The following is a 14,531-nucleotide window of genomic DNA, read 5'->3' on the forward strand; positions in this document are numbered from 1 at the left end:
TTTTTTTTTTTTTGTGTCTGTTACCACTTTTTCTCAGCTCTCACCGAACGGATTTCTTTCAACGATACGTCAAAAGATCACAAATCGTATCTAGTCGAAGACATTACCCTTCAAAATTGAAAAAATTTCCCTCCTTCCCCGTAAATGGGGGAAACCTCCAAAAAAATTACAAATTTAAAAATCGATATTTTTTGTAAATTTGACCTTTTTTCTGCCCACAGGGAGAGATTTAAAATGACAACTTTTTCACAAAAAATTAACTTTTTCAACTTAACTTTTGAAAATGTTCCGGAAGGTCTGACACTTTTATATATATCTTAAATTAAAGCTAATGTAATGTACTTTAATTTGAAAAAAAAAATTTGACCTCTGGACTTGTTTTTGTGGTGAAAGTTCACATCAAAGTTAATAAAAATTACGATTTTTGTAAAATAATTTTTTTTTATATTTTTAACTTAATAATGCTCTAACTTTTTCAAAAATGGACATATCAATATAATTTTTTTTTATATAGATGCTTGATGTCTTTGGACTTGTCTTCACGGCGAAAATGGCTACCGAATGCTATTTTCGTGTGAAAATTCTCGATTTTATTATTTATATTATATTTAACTTTATAATGCTATAACTTATTGAAAAGTTTATGGATCCACACAATTTTTTTATGAGAAATAATATTTTTCAATAAACCCTTTTTCATTCAACATACTTTATCTTAATCGAGATATTAATAAGGAACCAGCAGATCAAGTAGCTTTTGGAATAAAACACCAATTTTTTTTTAATTAAACACTATCTAAAGATTTGCATCGAAGCGTTTATTTTTGATAATGATTTTAATCACTGTCAGATATCATTATACTTGATCCAACTATACCACGTCACAACTGTGTCGCGACCCCCCTGTGCTGGGTTTTTTTTTGTTATTCAATCAACATTTAATTTTTAAAATTTATTTACTTAGATTATTTCACAGTTTTTTTATTAATAAGTAAAAACAAAATACAGCATTTTAGGAATCAAAATAAAAACAGTAAAAAAAAACATGCTAATACTATGCCATCTTATTGATTGCTACTTATGGGCAATAAGTCAATAAGGTTAATCATCTGATTATAACAATATTAATAATTATTTGAGTATTACAATTTATTCATACGTGATATCTCATTCCTAACAACTGCCGTTGAAAAATATACATTAATCGTGATATAGCATCAGTGGCGATTTATCCCAAAGATGGGCCTGTGTGCAAAACTAAAAAAAGGGCCCTCTTTATTTTTTTATTCTATATAATATAGATATAGGTATATAATTCCAATTAAGTAAGAAATAAGATGAAATTACGTCATACATATAAAATAATATATTATAATATAACAAATAATAATGATAAGAATATAATAATAATAATAAATCAGTGAAAATTTCGTTTGCGTGCTTTTTTTTCCGCAAAGTTATTAATTATTTCTTTTAAGTTTAACTGACGAGCTCGGTCGTTTTCAATAGACNTTTAACTGACGAGCTCGGTCGTTTTCGATAGACAGAATTCCAAGTCCACTTAATCTTTCTTCACACATTGTGCTACGTAAATAATTTTTGATAAGTTTTAATTTCGAAAATGATCGTTCCGCTGTAGCAACTGTTACAGTAAGTGTCAAAAATAACATGCACGCTGTAAATATTTCAGAAAATGTTGTTGCTAATGTAGGATTCTCTATAACAAGTAATTCGGTAATTTCTTTTACCGAGGTTTTTTTTGTAATTTCTTCTTTAAAACAAGATCTGAACGATAAAATTTGACCAGCAAGAGCATTAGATAAAGCAGAATCATAATATTTTACCAATTTATTAGCGGAGTTATAAATTTGTTCGTCTGTTAAATTAATCAATGAATTCGGTTGAATAACTTCAAATATTTTGAATACGTTATTTAAACTGGTAAAACGTTCCTTTAGTTGCATTATTGCATTATCTAATGTTAAATAAAATATATTAACTTTAAAATGTTCTTCTGCTGAAGTAAAGCAATAATCTTGGAGGATTTCGTCATAAAATCGTTTTACTCTTCGGTTTCTTTTTTCTTGAAATTTTTGTGGTACACCCCATATTTTTGCCATTTCTACTGCTATTTCAAAAAAATCAGTGTATTGTGACCTGTATTCTTGAAGATTTCTCAACGCAGAATTAAGCAAGGAAACTGCTGTGCTCAGTTCTTGTTTAGGAGACTGAAGAACTTTTGATACAACATTTACAGTTTCCAGAATTTTGCCAATGAAAACTACACTGAATATAAATTGAAAATCTTCCATATGAACTTTTAAATAATTTGCTTCAAATATTTCATCTTTATTTTTGCTTCGAATAATTATTTGCGACAAACATTTTAAAATATCAACATAACGATGTCGAATAGCTAATAAAGAATCATACCTTGATGACCAACGAGTGGTACATAATCTTTTTAATGTAAATGAAATATCTGATGACTCTGAAGATAAAAGTAATTGCCAATGTTTAATACTATTTGAAAAAAATGTATAAATTTTTTCCACAAGTCCAAAGAAATTTTTTACTTCCGTTGAAGAATTCATTGCATCGTTTAAAACTAAGTTCAAATTATGAGAAGCACAATGGATATATGTTGCCAATTTTTGTTTAGATTTTAACCTAGCCTGGACACCTGAATATACACCACTCATGTTGGCAGCCCCATCATACCCTTGACCACAAAGTTTAGACAAATTTAAATTATTTTTTGTGATACAATTAATAATAGATTCCTCTAAACCAACACCTGATTGATCTAAAATTTCTACAAAGCCAATGAATGATTCATTTATTTGCAATGTTTTAGGATACCCATTAGCGTCTAAAACAACCGAAACGTATCGAATAACTTGACTTAGTTGATCAATCTTACTTATATCTTGAGTGGTATCCATTATGACAGAAAAAAATGGCGATTGGTTAATACTTGAAATAATTTGTTCTAATATCGTATTTGCAAGTAAAGTAATTATCTCATTTTGAATAGTGTTACTTAAATAATTTTCTGTACCCTTACCAGCTGGCATACTTAATAGTTTTTCTAATATGGGATCATACTTTGAAATAAGAGTAATTATTGATAAAAAATTGCCTTTATTTTTACTAAATTCGGTTTCTCGGTGACCTCTAAAAGACAAGTTGGATGTAGCTAATGTTAATGTGACATTGATAACCCGATCTAATACTTGTCTCCAAAAGTTACATTCATTTTGAATAGATAATTCCATTTCTTCGGAAATTGTTTTATTTTGGCGCCATTGCTCGAATATAATACAACATTGAATATGATCATTTGAATCATCATGGCGTTTAATATTTTGAGTAAGATGTCTCCAATCATTATTTCCCGTAATCCAAGATGAACTAGTTCTATCTTGAGTAGAAAACAACCAACAACATTGACAATATATTTTATTTAAAGTTAATGAGTAACATAGCCATGTACGTTTTAAAATAATATTAGCCTGATTTGTAAAATAGTAAAATTTTTCTGAAAACGATCTAGAATTGAAAACGAAAAACCGACCTTATTCAGATTTGGCGGAAACGATGCTTGGCGGAAACAATACGGTCAATTTTGGCGGAAACGATAATCTCCCCTAGAATTATCATTGTCAGTTGGAAATGAACCCTTAGGCTGACAAGGTCCTTGAGAAATTATAAAACGTTTTTCTTGATGGTTTAGCGGTTCTTTAAAATGAACTTTGTCGGTAGGAAAACGTTCACAGATTAAACTGTTGAAAATATTAGGTTCAACATTTTTAGCATTGAAAGTATCAATACCAGATATAGCAGTTGACTCTAAGACAGAATTACTAGCAGTATTAATTGAATTTAACAAAATACCTGAGTTATCAATATCTTGCTCTTTTTCTGTTTTATTTTGGTTTTGTTTAAAAAATGTATCAATTTTCGGCATCCTCTTAACAGATTCTTCTTTTTGTTTTTTTAATTTACGTTTCGCAGCACCACTTGCTGATTTTGATGCCATTATAATAATAATTAATAAAGTATAATATTTTATTGATTATTTTGTAAATAATTAGAATAAACTCTGAACGACGACTTTAAGTATCACAAAATAATAAATCGATGTATAACGTTTAAGTAGTGATAGTATTTAATCGTGTAAATCTAAGTCTAAACGTCTATAATATATGCTGTGGACATTTGAAGATAATGACTATAAAACGACGGCCCATCATCGAAAAGGCGATAACAAAAAACCACGGAAAACAGATTGCTATAAATAACGTTTAGTCGTCGCTGCAGTAGTACAGTACATCACAGAAAAACAATATCTATATATTTTATAACAAAAATATACTGATATCAGAATGAGAAAATAAGAACGATTTGAAAATGAAAACAAATTTTTTTACTTTTTTGTAAATATCTGTATTTATTTATATTTTTAATGTTAAGCAATAAAGGCCCCCCCAAGCCGAGGGCCCGTAGAATATGCACACATCGCACACATGTATGACACGCCACTGTATAGCATCGATTAAATTGTAATAAGTCTGCTAAAAAAAAAAAAAAGAAAAATACAGTTAATAAATGGAGTAAATAATATAAAGTAAAATTTTAATTTGTTATCAACTACTATAGCTTAAGTAGTCGTTTGAACACCGACAATTAATTATGAAAACGCTCATATTGTTTTGCAAAAATTTATCAAAAGTCCGTTACTATAATAATAATAATATAATGTAGACAATAAATTATATGTATTACATATAATTGATAGTAAATCGTCTAGACGGTTTTAATAATAAAAAATTGTGTAAATGAATATATTTTGTCTTTTTTCTAATTTTGTCAAAATTAGTCTTAATGTTGTATGTGATAAATCAACGACAAAATAATAAATAATCATAATTAAGCTGGAAATATTGCACTTATTCAAACATAATATCTTATTAATAACTGCCGTTGAATAATATACAATTTCTTCTTGGTGAAAATGGTTACAGTTTGGTTTTTTCATTTTATTTTAGCTTATTTAGATTCAATAACTTCAATAAATATCAAGGATCCCATCACTATAGTCTTCCCTCGTGAGAAGAAATTTTTTATTCATGTTAATATTATTTTACTATGTGGTTCTTTTTGTGCCTATGATTTATTTAGCCAACTCTCACTTAACCTACTTTTTTCAACAATATGTCAAATGATTACAATTTGTATTTAGTTGAAGATATTACCTTTAAAAATTCCATATAAACAATTGAAATCATTCATTTCTAATATTTTTAAAGTATTTATTGTTGAATTAGATTTGATATGATAAAAGTATTGAACTACAAATGTAAATAATTTTACTTTGTATTTTTTTAACTCTATTTGTGTGTGCTACTGCCAGTCTATAATAATCCAAATTTTTTTGTAACATGTTATATAAATCATAAATTAAAAAAAAAAAATTATTTTTAATTTCACCTGAATTTAACGATGGATTTTTACAATTATAATCAAATTTTATAATACACACAATTGAGTAAATCTTTTTAACAATTTTTTTTTTTTATTGGTTCTTTTAGTTAAAGAAAATCATTAAAATTAATTAAGTTCTGAATATTTCCGTTGTAGAATCTTTATAAAAACCAAAAATTAATTAGAAATTATTACTATGATTTTTATTTAAGTGATCTATTACGATAAAAATGCAAAAAAAGTTGAACTTCTCTGATAAATTTATTGTAAATAGTAATTACAAATATTGCAGCCTTCATATTAATCTAAACAATTCTATTTTTTACTATTGAATAATGTCAATTTCAAACTTGCAAGTAGAGCTAAAAGTTATGGCAATAAATTCTTTTTTTTTTTTATTAAAAACTTACACTTTAAAGGACGAAATAAAGTAGGTTAAAAATTATTACTTTTAACATATAAAAATCAAAATCAATAATAATTTGAAAACAATTCAATATAACAATTATATAATATATAATTTTATATTATATTTTTGAATCTAAGAATTACTAATCTGGACATAATTAAGGAAATAGTAACTATTTAATAGTTACTATAAATAGTAAACCCAACCCAACAGCAACTGTTGCTTTTGTAATTATCCACCAATTTCTTAGAATTAAACATTATCTACAGATTTGCATCGAAGCGTTTCTTATAATAGTGATTTTAATCACTGTCATATTAAATCTATACTGGACCCAACTATGCCACGTCCCCCCCACTGTGCTGGGTTTTTAAATAAGTTCATTCAAAATTCAACATAAAATTTATGTTGAATAATATTTAATATTATGAAATACTGATAATTTTACTATCCATGTTTCCTATACTATTAATTGTAAATAATTGTTTAAAATATGTACCCATATTAATTAGTAAAATACTAAATTTTTCAAAATAAACAAAAATTACTTTTTTAATTAATGAAACATGTAAAATTATTTTTAAAAAATAATACTAAAATCATAAAAAATAATAACAATTGAAATTATTGATGTTTTAAATGAATATAATAAAGTAAAATGTATAAGTAATAGACTTTTCAAGAATATATCATCAACAGTTCAAATAAATTACATGCAAAAAATACTTATTCAGTGAAAATTAAAGTATCAGATACATGAAAAGCATAGAGTTTTAAAAAATAAGCCAATTATTTATAATGCAGAATAAAAGGAAATTGTTTGATTAAAAAAAAAGTATGACGGATTAAAGGGGTGTACATAAAGTAAAAAAAAAAAAAATTGTGATCATTCATACATTTTTTAAAATTTTATATCAATTAAAAGTTGAAAATACATTATATAAAATCAAAAATTTGAAGATAAAAATAGCATAACTTGTAAAAAGGCAGCTATTTACAAGTAGAAGATAAGTCATCAAGACAATTTTTTTCTACAGTACATATCAGGCTTTATTTGAACAAATATTAAAAAAATTCTAAAAATAATTATTTAATATAATAATTATTTTATCAGAAATGAAGTGACTAATATTAAAATAATCACCAGTATAAAACTATTTATAACTTTTCGTCTTCATAAAAATTAATTACATTACTAAATTATTGAGTATCAATTTAATACTAAATTGAATTAATGTAATAAGTAATTATCCATTCACTATTCATAAGTTTTAAAACTTGTAATCAAAATAAAGTTAAAAAAATAGGAAATTATTTAAATTTTGCAATTATCCAACAATTCCTTTATAAAATTAAACACTATCTACAGATTAGTATCAATATGTTTCTATGATAGCTATTTTAAATCATTGTCAGATATATATACTTGTCTCAACCCAATTATATAACCACTGTATTGAATGTTTATACTTTTAAATATGATTACTAATATAAGAATCAAATTTAATCATTCTGAATAATATTTATGCATAAAAGCTTAGTTTGTGATAACTCATCTCCTTACATAACAATATAAAAAAAAATTTCTTTTTACTGAAATATTTAATTTTACAAAATAGTTACAATGTAATTCAAATGCTGAAATGACAGTGGTCTGAAAACGAAAATAAATTGGTCAAAATAAATCTTTATGATATGTGTTCTAAACAAAAACTTTTATTTAGAAACATATAAAAATAATAAAAAAAAAAAATTCAAATATTCATATATTTGTAAGCCTTACGTTTGGCAACTTGTTTTCATTATCAGAATTATTTAGTAAATATAAATCCATGTAACCTAGTGAAGAAATAAAATTATATTTTATAATAAAATAGGAATGACGCTAAAAACATAAAGATAAATTTAAATAACTATGGTTTGAGTGTTAGATTATTAAAAAAGCAATGATACTTTTTAGTTTGACAAAAGAGCAATTTTGTTACTTTTTGTTATCACAGTATTTTATTTTTATTATCACATCAATTTAACAGTGTAGTAACCTGTAACTGAAATGTGTTGGTCGTCATGACAGTAGAGATCATATTTACTTGGTTTGCCAATCACTATACGAACTGATAGAATGATAGTAATATTGTGCACTTCGACAGGAGAGTTCGTTCTATACGTTTTCATAAAAATATCGGTCTCACATTGTTGGAGATTTACAGATCAGTTGGTAAAATAATTATTTCAAATTGAATTAACTTAGATTTCTGAATTTGAGTTAAGAATTATCAATTTAAATACTACGAAGAATATTATTTATTACTTAATTGTGTATTTTGTGTTTTTATTTCATCGTTAAAATTATTATTAAAGTTTTCTGTTCTGTTTGATTATATATTTAAGTCATTAACTTTTGACAAATATTTCTTATGTGTGGAATTATGATTATCAAATAACAATATCTGTTCATGAATACTTAAATCAAGGTAAGAATTTAGACACAAAGTATGATTATATTTTACTTGGGCTAATAGAAAGTTTTTGACCCACTTATAATTATAATAGTATTTGCATAACTTATATTACAATTTTAGTCTACATTACTGTTGGTTTTTATGAACCATTAATTTGTATTTTGAAATTGATTATTTAATGTATATATTTCTTTATTTTTAATAAAATATGTATTATGGAGTCATTTGTTATAATTATTTATGTTGCTTTACGTTTTAATATTTATCTATAAAGATGATGTTATTTTCATTAAGATTAAATACGGTTAAACTTAAGAGTTTCTACTTATGAGTAGAAATATAAAATCTCAATCGCCAAAAGATGCCTTTTCATGAATCTAAAGGTATACGATCTCAAATATTGAATATTTTCTAAATAGTTTTTAAGGTTGAAAAAGTAGTTATTATTTACTAATATTTGAAATCAAATTTGTGTATAACATTAAAAATTTACACGTTATACATTTGAATATGTCTAATATAATTATACAATTATGTATGTATGTAATTATATATGTATAATTATAATTAACCTTTCAAAAAAAATCGTTGTATGTTAGAAAAAATTGGATTCCATTGAAATCTTCATAGGTATGTTTTTTTCAATTTATTTAAAAATATTTCTTGTTCTTTTATATAACTTTACTCAGATAATAATGAATTTTTTTAGCATATTTTTGTACATATTAGGTTTTTCACTCCATCGCGGTAATTTTATAGTTATATACTACAATTTTCTGAAAAATCTTTTTTTATATTTATAAAAATAATAATGAACGATATGATATTTATATCAATTAAAAAAATTTAATTAGAAATAAATTAAAAAATAATACTTAATAAATAAAACATTATTCGAGGTTAAATTTTTACTGATAAATCTTGTTAAATTTTTTAAGTAGTTAAAAAATATACGTGTTCGATTACTAACATAAAATTATGCTTATGAGTTATTATAAATAACTTAATTATAGTTATTATAATCACTTTACATCACTTTACATCACTGAACATTTTTTTTTTGTTTATGGTAATTATGTTCTTAATGAGTCATTGTATTTATTGAACAATCAAATTTTTTACATTTCTAAATCGAATTAATTGATTGGACCAGTTATTGATAAATTATTATGTTTTAATATTAAATTTTATATGACCACTTCTTTGAACATTCCATAAAATATGTTTTGAAGTAAGGAGAACGTATATTAAGGTAGTCAAACATTTTTGTTTTACATTTATAGTTCGTGTCATTATAGTTTATTCCTTTTGGTAAAAATATACTTAAGACTTTGATTCGACGAGATAAATTTAATTCTTGCTTAGATTGGTTGGGTTGGGTTGTTTGCTTTGAAAGCAGTTTATTTAAGTGAAAATCATGTTTTACATGTATTTTAACTAAATAATGTCACAAATATTACACTTAAAAATTTGAGGTTTTCTGTAAATTGTTCAAAGAAGACTTTTTGTGTGCATGTTCCTAATTTGAAATCATTCTTTTGTTAACGATATATAATTTGATATCGATATCTGAATTTCAGTAATATATCGCAATATCGAAAAAAAATGTTCCCAGTATCGTGATAAATCGATTTTGAAAAATAAATTACATTCAAAAATTAAATTCAAGATTTTTTTATTTTCAAGAATACAGTTTTGCTACCATGTTTCTAAAAATCAGTCTATGGTATACCAATCAAATCAGACAGTGATATTAATCTCAAAAATATAGATAATAGTTATATCTCAAACGATAATCAAATATTTTCAAATTACTTTTTATTATGAAAAATAAGTTTTTTTTTTAAAAGATTTTATTATTATAAATTGGTTATATTAAAGGATGATTTATGTTTTTTTTAATAATACTATTATAGTTTCAGTATTTTGCTTTTAAATAATAATAAAGAAAAGGTAATAAGTGATGTTCATATTTTTTTATTTTTCTTCTTTTCAAAAATAAAATTTAAACTCTTACAGAATAAAACATCATCATCTTCATCACTATCATCTAATAGGAATTATTTTTCGGGATGTGTCTCAATAATTTTATTTTAATTTTCAGATTTCAACCAGTTGTTGCTGTATATCTTCTAATTGTCATTATAAATAACCTAATGTAAAATACAATTTTTAAATTTGTAAAATACAATAAATATCATTTTTTGTCTTATCGAAATTATATATTTTAGTACAAAAAATGTTTACAAGATTATCATGAATTGTTTTTGGCCTAATATCAAATAATATATATTTCATAATAAATTGACTAAAATTCAAACAGTTTTTTTATAAAACCATTTTTTTCGATTATTGTGATATTTCAAAAATAATCTATACCGTGGGAAAAAGAAAATAGTAAGCAATATCGATATTGTTGACGAACCTTATTCTTTAATATATATATATTCATGGTTCAATTTTCAAAAAGAGCACAGTTCATAGATTTTTATAATTATTGAATTTGTATAAGAAAAACGGTATGGCCAACTCGTTAGAGTGGCAGTACTTGATGCACATTGTCTGAGGTTCGAAACTCGGTCATGGGCGGCTTCATTTGCCGAGCGAAAAATCAGTTCAGTTATTGGAGTCATCATACCGCTCACTAGCGATGTACTAATCACTTGTCTTGGAGTATCAATAGTTAAGAAATACCTCCTTCTTTGGGGGAAGGACGCTATACCCATAGTGGGCTTAAAAAAACAACAACAAAATTAATTTGAATATATCTAATTGATTTAGCTATTTTACAATTTTAGGATTTTCCACAAATGATACACGTAATTAAGTAAACATTTTTTTTTATTGTAGAATTGTTTCACAGTACTAATTTGTGTAATGAAAAAATATAATTATCGTCTGATCTTCTAAATACCTCGTAAATACTAATATCTTCTAGATTTTATAGATAAATATTCTAAAAACTTTTTTTTAATGTTTAACGTCCACTCAACTTAAAAACTTAATTTTTGATGAGAGAAGACGAGAAAATCTATAAAACGCAGCGGTACAGAAACGAACCTTACCTGCGAACCTTATCTATAGATAGGCAATCCGCTTTCTCAATCGAGCTATACAGACTGTTTTATTTATAAAATTAAAAAAATATATATTAACTTTTTATTTAGTGAGTATTCACAGGTATGTAGCCAGTATTTTATTTGCAGAGGTTTTAAAAAATATTTCACTCTCTTCACTAAAGTCTATTAAGTTAACATAGAACTTCAAAGATATTCGTAAAATTTTCAAGGGAAAGATATAATCTGACTTAACTTGATGGGTTCATACATACCGTAATATAAATTTCACAACAACCTGATTTAGTATGAACATGAAGAAACGTATATAAAATTAAGTGTTCTCAAATTGATAAGATATTTAAAGAAAGTGTAATTTTCTCTTTTTTTAATTTCATGTCAAGCTCAGATTAAAACATTGTAAAACATGAGATCCAAAGTTAAATGTTTTTTTATGTATCATAAGCGTTAACTAAACATCATTATTTATTCTATGTCTTAAATATTTCTGGGACTTTTGATTTTGAGATCAGAATGAATATGACCAAGGGTGGATAAGCCCACTAGGATTTTCTCGATCTTGCTATTTATAACTGGTTATATTTTTTCTTTTATAATTTTCAACAATCAAAAATAATTCAAAGTTTATTACAAATTTTCAAAAAGATTTGCTCGAAAATATTCATTTTAAAGATATTATAAATATATTAGATACTAAAATTCATTATTAAAAAAAAGATGATATATATATTTAAAATAAGTGTAGCTACAATGAACCACAGCGTATCGAGTGAATTTTTTTTTTTAAGTTTGAGAGCACATCTAATATTTTCAGATAAATAAAAAATCACCTATCGGCCTCTGAATATGGTCACCTAATTCCCGGCTTGTAAAAAGTAATAATTTTATTATAAATTAAGTCAATATAATTAGGATCTGAAAATAAAAAAAAAATGATTTTACTGTTTTAATTATTTATATTGAAAAATAAACTTATTTATGAATGCATTTCATTGCAAAATTATTACAGTCTCAACTACGCATCTAAGGTTATCATATAAGATATTTTCCTATATTACATTGCAATTTTATTAGATCATGTGGTCTTTGGTATTGTGACCGGCGACGTCATCATTGAACGTCGCGTCTAAGAACGTGGGCCGTTACCCTGACAACGGCATCGTATACCGTAACCAAGACAACGACTATAGTGTTGCCCTGTGCAACCGACCTAAATGCTACTACAAGTGTTGAAGCTTGAGAATTGTAGAAGAAATAAATTTTTTAAATTACAATAGATGAAAAATTTAATTTATAATATGTCAATATTAGATAAATTAAAAAGTATTAGAAACGTTATTAATTATTGAAATTTGTTAGGAATGTTAGGAAAAATGTGTTAGGAATTAATGTAATTATCAGTTACACATAAAATCATATACTTTTACATAATGTGTACAGATGTATAAGTTTATGATTAATTCACTGAACAATTTTCGAATCAGTAAATCTATTAATTAAAACAAATTTTAAAATAGATCTTCATATGTATAATTTACGTGGTCGGTACTATTCGCAAGTAATTTACCATGTTTTTTTTATAATTTTATCAACAAACTTTTATTTTTATTATTTTATCGATTTTTTTTTTTTAAAGGAAACAAATCGTTTAAATAATATAAAAAGTTGTGAACACCGAAATTTTTGGAGTATGAATGACTTATAATGAATGAGCTAATATAATAAAAAAAGGCTCCAAAGCATTGCCATGGTATTTGTTTAGCACGCAAGAAGTATTTTGAATCGAAAAAGTCGATCTTTAAAATTTTAATAAGAACCATTTTATTATACTTTTACTATTTTAATAACTTTATTATATACATTAAAATAGGCATTTACCCTATTTTTTTTTTTTTAAAGACAACCGTTATCTTTGACTTTATTATAATCAGTATTTGAATTATGTAATGAATCTAACAAAACATCAACTAACGTATTTTATTTAAAGTATTAGATAACAGATGATTTAAGGTGACCCATGAATCTACCAATGAGTATTCTAATTAGCTCGAAAAAGAAAATAATTGGTGAACCAATCACTTGAACAAATAATTTTGATGGATCGATTTAAATGATTAAATTTACCTAAAAAAATCATAATTCTCAATGATTTATTATTTTTTTAAATTTTATTTGATAATATATAAACCTACTATAAGAAAATTGGTATTTACCATTTTTGTTGGTTAAGTTAAATTACAGATTTAGATAATAAATTAGATATTTAACTCATAAAAACAATTGAAGATTTTTGAGAACCTTTGCTTCAAACATTATCATTCCTTATATGTCGTGTACAAATATATTTTTGTTATTAAATAAAAATTTGTTACTAACAACTTTTTTAATGATAACAAAAAATTTGTTCACGAAGTATAATAATGTTTGGCTTAAAAGAAAAAGGCTTCACTTGGTTAGATAGGTAGTATAGGACAGTTAGCAATATAGTTTGTTATCTACATTTATGAACTAAATCATCACTGTCTTGATAATAAGTGATTTTCGCAAATCAAAGGGTGATCTAACCACTCCGTATTTTCATAGTTTTAAATGATTGTTATAATCAGTTATCAATTTAATCGATAAATCCGATTATTCAACTAGCAAATTTTTTTTCTATCGATTAAATCCATTTTTTTTGATTAATTGGGAAAATTGCGCAGTCCTAGTATGTACTAACTAGTATAAACCAACAGTATATAAGCTTTGTATCACGTACTTATGATAATAATAATTTTTTATAAATATATTAAAACACCTTTGCAAAAACAACATCTTGCTCCAAAATTCACTTACTCTGATATTTGATTAAGTTGTTTTTGCTCGTATTGTAGGGTATTCCGAACATTTAATATCATATATTGATTTTCGTAGTCATTATTTTAATATCAAAGATTACCTTGATCATGACAATGATCAGGATATTGCAATAAAATTTGAAAAAAAAAATAATTTACAAAATGTAAGAAGCTGGTAATATTATATATCCTTCACTACACCACTAAACCTAACTAAATATTTTTTAAAATATACACTTTATTCACTAAAAATATCTAT

General features: G+C 24.8%; 2 protein-coding genes across 2 annotated transcripts in view; one reads left to right on the forward strand and one right to left on the reverse strand.

Annotated features, from left to right (window-relative positions):
• Positions 1 to 1,502: 1,502 nt before the first annotated feature.
• LOC126903884 (zinc finger MYM-type protein 1-like) lies at positions 1,503 to 4,042 on the reverse strand. The gene is made up of 3 exons (XM_050682428.1): positions 3,898 to 4,042; positions 3,682 to 3,852; positions 1,503 to 3,577 (listed from the first exon to the last, which is right to left on the reverse strand). The coding sequence occupies exons 1-3, from the start codon at positions 4,040 to 4,042 to the stop codon at positions 1,503 to 1,505; spliced, it is 2,391 nt and encodes a 796-aa protein (XP_050538385.1).
• A 3,975-nt stretch (positions 4,043 to 8,017) lies between these two features.
• Positions 8,018 to 14,531, forward strand: part of LOC126903866 (forkhead box protein N2-like) — a 28,169-nt gene continuing 21,655 nt past the window's right edge. Inside the window, exon 1 of the mRNA XM_050682401.1 lies at positions 8,018 to 8,370. The gene's annotated coding sequence lies outside the window, so the exon portion shown is untranslated. The remainder of the gene's footprint in view (positions 8,371 to 14,531) is intronic.

Source organism: Daktulosphaira vitifoliae, unplaced genomic scaffold (genome assembly GCF_025091365.1).
Source record: "Daktulosphaira vitifoliae isolate Bord-2020 unplaced genomic scaffold, ASM2509136v1 Scaffold_4, whole genome shotgun sequence".
NCBI classification, from domain to species: Eukaryota; Metazoa; Arthropoda; class Insecta; order Hemiptera; family Phylloxeridae; genus Daktulosphaira; species Daktulosphaira vitifoliae.